The sequence below is a fragment of the Acipenser ruthenus genome, chromosome 16, assembly GCF_902713425.1.
Source record: "Acipenser ruthenus chromosome 16, fAciRut3.2 maternal haplotype, whole genome shotgun sequence".
NCBI classification, from domain to species: domain Eukaryota; kingdom Metazoa; phylum Chordata; class Actinopteri; order Acipenseriformes; family Acipenseridae; genus Acipenser; species Acipenser ruthenus.
In genome coordinates, this window is record NC_081204.1 from 4,082,659 (window position 1) to 4,096,177 (window position 13,519).

At 36.4% G+C, this 13,519-nt stretch overlaps 2 protein-coding genes across 4 annotated transcripts; one reads left to right on the plus strand and one right to left on the minus strand.

The window, feature by feature from the left end:
• Positions 1–3,630, plus strand: LOC117414170 (MKRN2 opposite strand protein-like). The gene is made up of 4 exons (XM_034023948.3): positions 1–599; positions 1,036–1,085; positions 1,627–1,789; positions 2,120–3,630. The coding sequence occupies exons 1-4, from the start codon at positions 382–384 to the stop codon at positions 2,340–2,342; spliced, it is 654 nt and encodes a 217-aa protein (XP_033879839.3). The 5' UTR covers positions 1–381; the 3' UTR covers positions 2,343–3,630.
• A 505-nt stretch (positions 3,631–4,135) lies between these two features.
• Positions 4,136–11,492, minus strand: LOC117412003 (tRNA-splicing endonuclease subunit Sen2). 3 transcript variants are annotated; one of them, XM_058988475.1, is made up of 12 exons: positions 11,256–11,478; positions 10,339–10,587; positions 10,172–10,238; positions 9,959–9,998; positions 9,129–9,642; positions 8,673–8,750; positions 8,106–8,156; positions 7,434–7,572; positions 6,897–6,933; positions 6,392–6,503; positions 5,928–6,017; positions 4,136–5,690 (listed from the first exon to the last, which is right to left on the minus strand). In XM_058988475.1, exons 2-12 carry the CDS (start codon positions 10,525–10,527, stop codon positions 5,631–5,633), a joined length of 1,377 nt encoding a protein of 458 aa, XP_058844458.1. In that variant the 5' UTR covers positions 10,528–10,587; positions 11,256–11,478; the 3' UTR covers positions 4,136–5,630. The 3 variants fall into 3 exon arrangements, 2 of the variants coding, with proteins under 2 accessions (XP_058844458.1, XP_058844457.1); XM_058988474.1 differs by having other exon boundaries at positions 11,246–11,477; XR_009307448.1 differs by lacking the exon at positions 6,897–6,933 and having other exon boundaries at positions 5,643–5,690; positions 11,246–11,492.
• Between the last annotated feature and the right edge of the window lie 2,027 nt (positions 11,493–13,519).

The following is a 13,519-nucleotide window of genomic DNA, read 5'->3' on the forward strand; positions in this document are numbered from 1 at the left end:
ACAACCGACAGTGGAGCGAATGCGTTTCCTGAGCTATTAAATTAATGTACAGATGACTGTGAATGACTTAAACGATATATTTAAAGGATCGATTTAAAGTTTTTTGAAGAAAAAAAAATATGTGCATCATACATGGTTTTGGTATTTAGGTGAATTAATTGATGCTGATAATTTTGTCAAACAAAACTAAAAATAATGAATGATTTCAGCCCGCTATGCTGGAGACGGCATATCATATTTAATCCCGGGCTGTGTGTGTGGTTGATTTTATATCCTCCTGAATGACGTCACTAAGGATACATTACTTCCTCGGAGCCACAACAAGCCACTTGTTACGTTACGTTTGTATCGCCAGTTCCAGTAAAGCGCCCAGGAGCCCAAATGGACATGGACAAAGCCGGCGTGATCAAATTCCATCATTGTGGAAAGGACATTTACTGTTTTTTTGTCCCAGAATATTGTCCTGTTTGTCGGGAGAGTTTAAGCTCCAGGACTCGGAGGCTAGAAGAAGCACCTGTCAGCATTCCTAATCCTTTTATCAACGGACACAAGGTAACAAGTTCATTTCTGGTAAAGCCTACCAAAGGAACATTTCTCAGGTAGGTTTTTATTATTATTATTATTATTATTATTATTATTATTATTATTATTATTATTATTATTATTATTATTTATTTTTTTTGCTAAACCCTGACTTTGCAGCAGCCAGCCTTTCTTCCGACTCTTTAGACTTTGTTACAGTTTGAACACAGGCTGTTTTTACTTTGAACTTCACAAACATTAAATCTAGGCGTGTCTTCGTCCGAGAAGTTTACAACAGCGCCACATGTGATACGATGATGGACTAAAATGACTAATTCAATTGATATATCTCTCAGGAATCTAACATTATTCATTCATTTAACTATGGTATGTTTTTCATAATAGCTAGCAACAATACATCTGTGTAGATAAAAAATATGTATTCTGTTTGTGTTGTGCTGACAAGATACGTTTTTTATATAATAATAATAATAATAATATATTTTTTCACAGAGAGTATGATGGAAGTTCAGATCTTCATGTGGGAATCACATGTACTAAAGGTAAATGCATTTTATTCTTAAATTCTATTCAATTCTATTAAACAGGAGACAGATGAAATTATTATAATTATTGACATCTGGTTTAATAAAAAAAAAGTTTAACCCATTAAGCGCCACTGTCCTCTACCTGTTATCTAAATGTTCTCTTAGTAATTATATTGTTATGGAAGCCCCACATTTATTAACCGCAGAAGTTAGGTATAAATGTAATGTATCTATGGAATTGCATAAATACAGATTGTATTCAGATTTTTTAAAGACAAATGGATTTGGTACCTAACTGGTTAATACAAAAATAATAATATGAATAATTTGCTAATGCATAGTTGTGCCACAAATTCCTTTTTTTTATCCAAGCAGAGCTGTTTCTTATACGTTTTACCCTATAGTCTCTACATGGACTACATTCATCAACTTTTACATCAGTCTTGTTAAATATCAAGTAATATTTTTTGTCTAGCAAATGAAATAACACTGTCTGCACTGGCTTGAAATATACATTCCTTCACTGTACCACTGTGTGTGTGGGGGTTTCTTCCAGGTGTGGTGTATAATTATAATGAGGCTGGAGTCTGCAGAGATGAGCATGGCTGGGAGCAGTCTGTCAGCATCCCCCTGGTACAGCCTGATATGTACAGTCTGATAAACCAGTGGGATCGCTACCTGGAACAGTTCTCATCGACGGACATGTGGGATCCTCAAAGGTTAGAAAGACCAGAGCACATTTTCAAGTCCACGATCCCTTTTCGCTTTTTATTTTGTACTAAAATATCCTTGTTGGCGTTTGTTTATTATATTAAATTTCAAGTTTAGCCTTTTCATGCAGTCATTTTCATCAGCAGTATAATACTGTACATCTGTCATCTACAATCTCCTGGATAACTTTGCAAGCCAAATAAAAAAAGCCATTGGTGGTGCTGTCTTTGGTAACAGTAGAAGGATTGCAACCGATCTATCTACATTTTGAAACACTTCATACAACACTGACTCATCAGTAACTAAGTCCATTATACTGTATGTCTTGTGTTTTACAGATATGAAGAACACGAACACAACTGCTACACCTACGCCCTGACATTTATAAACTGTTTGCTCGCCACGCAAGGAAAGCGTCAGCTAACGAAAAGTGACTTCACAGAGAAGTTTGTTCTTCCCCGAACGAGGAGGGCTTCCAGATACATCACACTCTATCAGGAGATTTCCCACAAGTCTTTCTATATTGTGGACAGCTCCCAGCGAGAAGACAGCTATGTTTAAATTGCAGGTCGATCTAAACAGCGGATATTCCCCTGGGTAGGAATGCATTGAAATCACTGCTAGTCAGTCACAAGAAGCTGAAAACTGAAAGTATGTGTATAATGCGTTGTTCTGGTGTAACTGTGCAATGTTTGCTGAGACCACAGTGCGTGTCAGCTGGGCACATTAATGTACAGTACTGTATATTAGTGTATTGTATGATTTTATGTTAGAGTGAATCTAAAAGCAGCAGTTACAAAAAATATTTCTTGCTGTTAACATTTATTGTAATATTCTCTGAACTATTATAACAGTGGACCTAGGCTAGGTGACATTGTACTAGTTATATCAAAAGTGTTTATGTACATGTAGGTCTTGTGTTTAAATGAAACTACAAATTAACCAGGTTTACCAGACCTGCTTGTGACTGCTGCACTGTGTTCAGAACCTTCTTGTGATTGCATAAACGATGTAATGCTTTTGAAAGAATTGAATGATGTTGTATTTATCTAAGGAGAGCTGAATGAGCATGGAGTCTCACAGAGTCAACGTGAATTTTGAATCTGATCTGGGGTTTCAAGAGATGGTACAATTGATTTCATTAGAGGATGTGCTTAGTTTTAACAATGTGGTGTGACAATGCAGTGTATGGGCGGTGGTGAGTAAGAGATCTCTATGTATGAGAGGTATGGGATTATGCCCTGTATCCTAGTTCATTATGGCTAATTGATTGACTAAGATTGACAGGTCCATTGTCCCATCTCTAAAACCACACACATCTTCACATACAGTCAACACTGGGCTGCTGCAACCAGACCTGATATCCATTATCAGTAATACGTTTGTCACAATAAGAGTGAATTGCTGCTCATTGCAACTTTTGACACTCTCATGGTAGAGTTTCACGTTCACAAAAGAAGATGCTAATTTAAGTAAGGAAGCATAGAAAAAAAACATTTAAAAAGAATAGAGAAACAATTGTGCAATGGTCAAAGAATTTGGTTTGTCAATTTAGAAGAATACTGAAAAGTCCAGCATTGAATTAAATTTTTTACAAAATGAACCTTAATGTTAACACTGTGCAATCTGTAAATACATTAGTTTTCCATATTGAATTAAAAAAAAAAAAAAGTTGCCTTTCAAATCTGGAAACAGGTTAACATACCCTTAATAAAACAATTAACATTTTTTTAATAACAAATGGGAGTTTCCTTACAGATTGTGTTTCATACTCTTATTTTAGTAGGTCACGTTACAAGCTATATCACCAATATACAGTAGAAGTTTCCTGTAACATCGTCGCAGAAAAACACAGTTTGGATAGAAGTTTTGTTCTCGGCTTCTAAGCCTCCTAATTCTGAACTGTTATCACAGGACTAGTGAGCTCACAAAGGAAAGAAATGGCAAGGAGGTACTAATAAGATTTTATTTGTATTTGGAGAAATTTGAAAAACAATATTTTGATATCGCAAATGTCTACTGGAAGCCATTAATAGTAGTACAGTATTTCATGGAATTACGCATATGGAAAACTACAAACCGGTATGTAATTCAATATGTTAACGTAACATCAGTCAGCAGGTTACATTCGACTTTATGAGTTAATTCTATAGGGTGATGCAAAGCTTTTGGCCATAGCTGTAATTTAAAGGGGTGCTCCTCTCATGAAAGGTTCCATTTCAAACTGTGTTGTACTACAATGCCATGCAATTAATTAAATGACAACAGTGGGCTGTAGCAGCTGTGCATGTCTTGAAGTTTGCTTTGGCAAGCCGTAAACATAGCAAGGGAGTTTCAATGTTTACACAGGCACACAAGATCATTTTTGCTTTATTATTCCATCATCTCCGATCACAAAAAAAGAGAAACTGTAGTTACAAACCACGTATCATTCTTCATTGTGTGTTTCAAAAATTCTAGGCAGTGAAAGTCTTGTTGCTTAATATGTGTATTACTTGGAATGCATCTATCAGTGTGTGAACAATGGCTTGTTTGTATATTAATTGGACTTTATTTTTGGTTTCTTCAAATCATTTCCAATTAGTTTCAATTAGAGTTCAACAATCCATATACTAGCAACAGTATCTAATGTAAAGCAATTATCTTTCAATTCACATTGTGGTTTTCTTGCAGGCCGGTAATTTGCCCGTCTCCAGGTTAGTTCACGTGGGACGGATATGAAGCTATAGAGTTACTGCGAGGATTCTTTTGTCAGTCACAATGACACTTGTGTTTTATAGATTGCTCACATTTCCTTTGTGACCATGAACAGCCCAACAAGGGTCCCGTGTCCTTGTCACAGTAGGTGAAGTGTTCTTGATCATCCAATGACATATCAGCTGTCACAAGTTTCCGCCGAGTAAATTAAAACCGATAAAACTTGATTTCAATCAAACGGTCCATTAGGATTAGCGGATTAAGATTTAAATATACATTAAGATATACGATGTCAACTTGTCCAGGGCAGGCTTTTCACAAATAAAGAAAAGTAGGAAAAGTATCACCGTACTTAATTTTAATACATGTCACAGTTTCTGCTAGTCAATCTTTTTTTTATTTTATTAATACTGTATTATAAAGTACACTTTACAAGCAGATAACAATTATTTTGCTAATGAATCAAAATAAGCTTTGAAGTATTTATTAGAAACCAAAATGATGCAAACTCAGACACCTGAAACTTTAAACATTTTAAATTTTCTTTTCTTTTCCACAAGAAGTATTTTGCGTGCTGAGTGTGCATTTTCTTCTAAATCATGTTCAACTTGCAAGCTGGTAAACACTCAGCTCGGTAGTGTGTACTGTCCTCTAATAGGAATAATAATACTAATCTAATATCTAATAATACTTCAACAGCAAGTTCCAGTATCACAAAACCCCTTGCAGTGTGTACAACACACATTATCTTTGCTGTATCCCATTTTTCCAACATATTATGAATAGTTTTGATAATTGCGTATTTACTCATCACAGGTAAATCAACTAAGTCATTGCATTTGGAATGAGTGGCGTATTGTGGGAACAGAAAACCATCTTTACTGCAGGAGGGAGTGTGATTTGGATACACTGCGTCCCCTGGAAGATTTTTGTTTTCTCCTGTCGAACGCTCCCGAGTAAATGTTGATAATGTTTTGCCCAGTTGATAAAAGTTTCTAAAGAGTTGGCAGTAAGTTCAATAATATAACCTTGCGATACAGACAACACGGGACACAGCAAAGGTAACATAATGTGCTTCTAGTAAACTTTGCAGGGTGTTCTGTAACCCTAATTCAACAACCACCACCACCACCACCATCACTCTGCAATGTTTTACATCTCCTCTTGTTCTGTACGTTCTCGTGAAGATATCCAGCGACTCACAATAAGCTCCTGAAACACAAAATTCAACCAATCAAAAAAAAAAAAAAAAACCTCTAGATGCATTGTAAGGTTTACATACCTCAGATATAACATAATAACACAATGAGACACTTTAGTTTTGGGCAGACAAACAGTATGCATATTACTGAGTGATACACTACTCTCTTTGAAAATAAATATTTGGCAATGGAACCTTTTGGGATTGCACCATTCGCCTTTATTAGTACAATAAAAAAATCATCACACCTGAACTTTGATCCTGTTCATACATTCTGGGGAAGACATTTCCTCCTCTGTCATATCTGATGGTCTAACCACATAACAAAACATCAGCTCCTGAAAGTAAAACAGAACAGAACCAATATCCTATTTAAAAAAAGAAATATTGCACACAATTGGCCTTTAGAGGAATACAAAAACAGGCAAAGGCTGAAAGGAATGAAAAGGAATCAAACTATCCCAACAGTATAAAACTGCTCTCAACAATAACTGACCTGCTCCTAGCTAAATGGTTCAAGAGCACATAAATCTGGACAGACAAAAAACAGAAAGTGACCCCGAGCCTAAACACAAAGCAACTAGTTTTCCTTGGCTGTAAAATTAAAAATAGCAATTTTCTCTTGACATACATATTCCAGAGTTTCATTTTCCATCCTGGCGTAGTCATTTTAACAAATTGCAAACCACAGTACCATTGCATGTTATGTTACCTTGGAAACGTTAACTGTGATTCTATTGAGAGCAGCAAGGGACCTCCAGCTGAACGGTCTGAGGGGTTTTCCTTGGAAAGTATCGTCGACCATCTCCACCACGACTGAATAGCTAGAGGAACAACACAACCTGGGCGTCAGACCTTCGAACAGCACGCTGTGCGCAGATTCCATTTGTATTTTCTCATTGACAGGAAGGCAGGACGGTGCAACCCAATCTATTAACCAAATCATACAGTTTACTACAAACTGGACTGAACAAACAATTTCTGGGATAGTGCATATTTTCTGCTTATGTACAGTACTACCAACTAAAAATATCCTGATCTGCATGTCCAGTTGACCAAAAACTTTATTATTAAAAAAAATTAATTGTGCATTTAGTTGCATGTTAAACTAAGTAAGAAGTGCCAGGAGAATTGAATGGCTGCTACCTGCACATAGATAGGATAGATAATGCATTCCCCCACAAATCAGGTTAATAGTGTATTTCAGAGAAACAAACCTTGCATGGTAAAATGGAGGTCCTTTTCGATACAGCACTGTCCGAAAAAATAAATTCGTACAATGAAATAATCATTAGTCATGTTTGTTATTGTGCAGCTACCAAAACTAAGAAATGGACTCCCTGAAAGCAGCAGCATGCAAGGACAGGATTGTATGTGATCAAGGAATGTAGAAGTTAGTAATTCAAGCTGCACGTAAGAAATCAACAACCTTTGTTCTTGTTTAAAGAAAAGTAAACCAGTGCCTGGTTTGTAGGTCACCGGGAGTCAGTTACCAGGAGATACTTAAGTGGAGGAAAGCATTGATAAACAGGAGTCAATTATTCAACAGCAACTGAGCGTTTTGTTATTTAAATCTCCAGGAAAAATATCTGAAAATGTTCAGGGGTGTGTCATCTCACACACTGCTTACAGACAATCATTTCTTTAAAATAATAAGTAGTTAGATCCATCACTACTGTTAATCATTCAAACATAAAGTAACGCAGAAACTGTCTTCTATTGGGTTATCCTGGTTTCTATGCAGGTTTACTTACAGAGGTCTGTTCCATATTTCATTCCCACTTTTGGCACCCATCCTTTGCTCCTGAAGTGGTGGTAGGCCATGTAGATTGTTTTAAAACTAGGTTGAATTACACTGAAAGCTTGCCAGAGCTTAACAATGGACAAAGGCTCCTAATGTTGAAGAAAGAATGTTAGCTGAACGCAACACAGGAGCACAAGTACAATGTACATCAAAGGCAACACCTGAAGATTCAATTCTTAAAATAGAACCCATGCAATAACTATACTGAAACACACTACTGAGTGAAACGCAAACTGTAGAGTCTGCTTTTCAAATTCAACAAACACAAAATACAAAAGAGTCACTATCGTGTATGCCTGCCTAGTGATTCAGTTACCTTGGAACCAATTTTGGAGCCACAAGATTGCCTGGTAGCCATAGATCAGATACATAACCGTGTCAGATAAACCCTTCTTACTTAATGTAAGCTTTTACTACACAAGGTTAGGTATCTGAAAATGAAGCTATTAACCTTATTTAACCCGATTGGTCCCTAATCTCTGATAAAGGACTTTGAATGTTGTTGTTCAAATTATGTTTAATATCTGTTCCAAATCAATCTGCTGGAAAATACACAAATAGAGTATTCATTAAATCCCTGTTGGATTTAGAAATGTCATCAGCCAACATAAAAGCGTCTCACCTCATTGTAATAAATGGACAAGCATCCCAAGGCGTACGTCAAGAAAAAGGCCTGAAAAATACAGTAACAATTGGTAGCAAAGACACAGTTGCCAAATAAGCAGGTATTTACAGCATTCATGTTCCTAACACAACTCAACACTGACCCACACAAGCACCCCTTATATTCCAAACAGTATTTCAAGTTTCAAAGAATGCTAAAAGCAATTATTAGAATCATATACAATAGTTAAAATAGTTTTCTATTAGTTTAAACCATGTTTTCATTTACTGATAATGATGTAATATCGAAGTGTAGTATGTATGTACCTGCTTTATTGTTACTGCATTGGAATCTACAGTATCAGTCATATTTTTTCAACCAAATACTGTACATACAATATATCCTCTCTGTTGGCTTCCTCTTTGTATCTGAAGAGCCCATCAATTGACCTACTTCTTTTGAATTTGTGATTTCTACAAGATACAACCTATATAAAATACTTTAGTAAAAATACCTAAACAATAGTGATTTGGCTACTAGACTACCACCTAATCATTTGCATGTGGGACAGACAACTCCACTTACCTCTTCTAAAGTAAGCTGGAGGTATTCAATAATTCGAAATGGGTTGATTCTGCAGACCAATCTTGGCGTTTTCTCAGACTGAAACAAACAAAGCCTTATGTTTACCAGGTGATCATTTTAAAAGGTAGCACTGCATTTGAGTTTTGAAGAATAACGGCAATGGATTGATTTGTACTGTTTGACAAAGAAATAAAATACATCCTTACACCCTCATCTTCTTTATGGTCTTACCATCACAGGTCCCAAACGTAATTCCTTCAAGGAGTGCTAACCAATCTTTTTCTTACCTCTTAATTATGTTTGTATTGTATGCTGTAAAGCTTTTTTTTTTAAAACATGAATTCAGAATATTCACATATTTGAAATGCAATTCTACAGTTAAATGTAAAATATGGTAGGTCCTGATAACACAGTGATTCTGGATTGAAAATGGAGCTGCAGCGTGTTGATATTTACACTGTCACAAGGATTCTCCTCATCCTCCTGCACCAGCACGTACTCATGGCCAGGGGTGAAGGATGGTGTCGGAGGTGCCGTCGCATTGCTGAGCATGTCGTCTATGACGCTGTCCTTCAACCTGCACCCACAGTGCATAATCAGGTCGTCATGCTTATGACACTTCACAGTAGATAGGGCCTCTTTGTCAAGCACTGCGGGCTCCTCTGGATAAATGTCAGCCAGAGGATCGTACTGCAGATCCCCCTGTCTCCGAGGCTTCTTCCTCTCTGGACTCCCTGACTGGAGTTCAGAATCTGAAGGTTCCAGATCTCCGTCACTATGGTGAGTGGATCCCTCTGCCTGCCCTCTGTCTGCTGCAGCACAGCAATCAATTTGCTCATTTCTGGAGGTGCTGCCAGCACACTCCAGCTCCACCGGGTCTGTGTATTTTTTAAGGGTCTTTTCTATTGAGTCTTCATCTAGCCCCTGCCCTTGCAGAACTCCTCTAGCCCAGTCCAAATGCAGCTGGTACCTAAATAAAACAAATGACAAAGTAGCGCAAATATTCAAAAGGGGTATAACATATCACATAGTTCCCTCTCACAAGTTATAGATTGTTATTAGTAGGTTATTTGTCGTCCCACCAAAATTACTTAGAAATACAAAGCAAAGTTTGTTACCACATGCTAAATTTGAACCATTTTATGGTTGTATGAAAAATGTTACAAACCTGCAAGAAGCAACCAAGGGGCATATGTTTATTTTAACAATGTAACAGAATGTAAAGAAAATGTCAGGAAATTCTTTGTGAATATGGACCTTGTACTGTCATAGATGGAAACACTTACTTGGCAGAAGAAATTACAGGCATGCGCATGAAATTGGCATCTGTAACAAAATAAATAAAGACACATGGAAAAATGTAAAATCTGGTTATTGTTGAAAACGGGTTCTTAAACAACAGACAAACAAAACGTTTAATTCTCCTCTATCAGCAGAACTTAATCTGTCCATGTCTAACAATAAACTTAATACCAGAAAACACAGTACAAAATACCTACCGCTCCATTTGTTTGAAATTCTATATTCAGGTCTGCTTCTTGACAATAAACCTTTCCCAAAATAGCCCTTTAAAAATATAAAATTTGAATATACTGTATTTAAAACAGATTTGAACAAGATATGAGTTTTAAGTTATAGAACATCTGTTAATAAATACAATAAATACCCTTCCATACAAGGCCTCTATTTCTTCTGGATCTCTCACAATGACATGCTGGTTTATAATCTCAGCTCTGTAAACCCTGAGCTCGGTTAGGCCCGCTTCTTCTTGGGATGTGGGCACAGGGAAAGGCGCTATATAGGATTCGTACACTTTCGGCCTTCGTTTCGGTGGGTGGAAAATGGCTTCTGCCATTGCATTTACAGTACTTCCTATTCAATCATTACCCCAGACTGCATACCAGCATTTGTAGCCCTATGCAGACAAAAAGAAGAATTTATGAATACTATATTTTAACTAAATGCAACATAAGTTTTTTATTTTATTTTATTTTATATAATTATAGATCCCGTCCATATAAATTTGAATACCCCATTTTGTAAATATTTTAAAAGAAATAGAAAAGGACTTAAGTAACTTTCATTCATTTTAATTAAACCGATGTTTCATTTATTATTTTTTGGCTCACTAGCAGTTTGCAGCTATACCAATTATTTTATTAATGTAACGTTATATCACAAATACCTCTTCCCCCCCACCCTGCAAATAAAGTAACAGTACAGCCGTAGTTTGTAGGGATTTTACAAACAAGTACTTTGTACATTTTTGTTTTATAAATAGCAGCAATACAACTGTTATCCTGTGTAGAAACTATGACGTTGACATGCTGCAAGTTTAAAATAACAACTTGAAATCGTAACGTGCGTCTATATCGTAGTTATTAAATACTATAATTTGTTATCCAAAATTCAGTGTAACTAACTGTATGTTTGGGACTCTGTATGCTGCCTGCACACGTATTGAGTACAGTATTAACCAGTACAAATATATTTTATAAAACGACAGATTTATTTAATTTTACAAATTAAAATCGAATGACAATTTGACAAAAAGTTATTTTTTAAAAAATTACCGGTACGCACAGCAACCGAAAACACACGTGGGTATGTTGTTGCTACAAGAAAGTACCTCCGTTCAGAAACAAACTTTTCAACATTGGTTCCCACTCTATAGCTGTCTTATTTTAATTATTGTATGTATTTTAAAATATGATATATTATAATTGTTTGACGATTAGAACACATCAGAATAAACGGCAAGTTTTGATCTGCATTTCATGCATTTGAAAATGTACATTCTGCAAGTAAACAGACTACTTCCATATATTGTATTGGTTAAAGTTGAAAGACCACTTGCTTGCTACTTATTTGATGCATGAAGTAGCAAATAAAGCTGCTGTTTAAATAATAAAAAATGACGACCATCATCGTGTAACGCAGCCAGGTTTTGTTTTTGACAGCATTCTTTCATTAGTTCTACGGTCGCATTACACGTGTTTTGTCAGCAGATGGAGACCTTGAGTTATTATAGCATCCCAAAGGCTCTGTTCAGAAGTTTTGCTAAATTAGTTTCAGGATTTGATGTCAATTCGGATTTCCCGGGTTCAGGACAGCAAAATAGTCTAATGTACTGATGAAAAACCACCTGACCCACTTCCTGCAATTACATCCTGGGGCTAGCAGTTCTGGGTAGCAGTCTGCTAAATTCAATTCACTCTAAGATGGCTTGCTAGCCGAAGTGCTGGCAGTGTTTTGTGAAACTGGCCCCTGGTTCCTAGTCAGATACATGTTGTGTGTATGGATGAATAAAAATTACTTGCAGTCGTTTTTAAATGAGAAATTGTGACTATACCAGATTAAAGTTTGAAAGGTTCTGGGCCACTGAACGTAGGAAACAGTAACTGAGATAATAGTTTATTGACTCAGCCAGTGCTAGATGTATGAACAGTGGTTTGCTTTCTGTGGGTAGAGGGTGTTGACTGCCACTGCACTGGTGTGAAAGTGTATGTGTGAGGTGGGTGCATAGAGGCATTGTGTGCTATATCTATAGTAGGGAAAAAAAAAATCTGTTCCATAAAGAGTCAGCATGTCTATCACATAATACGTATTAGATGATGTGTCTAAATTTGGTCAACAGTGGTTTTAAACTATCTTTCTTGAGCTATCACATCAACACCAACATTACATTAATCTATGTATATCCCACTCATTGCAGAAGCTCGTTGAAATACCATAATTACAGTGGTTGTAGCTAAAAAAAAAAAAAGTCGTATCTTCCAGTTCATTCACATCCATTTGCTTTACAGGTCTACAATGTGCAGTTTTCAAAGAAACATGTTATATTACGTATATATCAAGCATATTGAACATGATATCTGGCACTATGGTAGTTTAAAGAAATTACTGTTACCGCAGAGACAGTGTTTAATGACATCACCTAGGAAAAAAAACAGCAACAGACTTCCTTTTGTTAACCTTGTGTCGTACCAGTTAGTATACACTGTTAAAAAATAACTTCATACAACGTATTTATCTAAAGTTAGTGGATAACATTTTAAAGCAGTAAAACAAAACCATTTTTACCCTAAAATAATAATTTAAAAAGTCTTATTACATGGGCACTTGTAAGCCATTATAAGCAGAAGCACAATTGGTCTTTTCTCGGCACAGGGTTTATTATAGTTCTTATTGCAGCTCTCTTTAGTCATCACTGAGTCTTGTCTCTCTGTCCAAAACTCCAGGCTGAGCCAAAGCACGTGCTAACCCAGCTGTGGGTGATAGATTTTCCTGAACTTTTATTTATTTATTTTTTTTATTTCGCAAGATTTCACTAATTCTGATCATTCTGTAAACATCTGTCCTGTCCTGTAAACCGCGTGTTGCTTCTCGGCAGTTTTTCCCTGAAGTACACTTGTACACTGCATTTGTACACTTTGTAAGTTTCTCATGTGTTAAGATTGTAAACCAAAGACATTCCACAGCCAAGGGACATTCTACCGAACACAGTGAAGTCAGAGTGACATTCTTACTTTATTAACTAGAGAATTATCTTCCCAGGGTGTGTGGGAGGAGGACAAGTTTGCTTATAGACTTTTTACTTATCTTGTCTTCAGCACAGTTGAACCTAGTCAGTACTTTTATAGGAAACCACAATAAACCTGAGGTGTTATTGGTATCTTAAAGGCCAGGCTGGGGTTCTGCATCAGTCTAGTTTAAATATTATTTGACTGTATATGCTGTGATGAATTTTGGCACACAGAAAAGTACCTGATTTACCCAAAGATCAAAGACAGCATAGACAATGGCGATGTGAGTTTCGTAACCTCTCCCTGCAAGCGTCAAGCCTT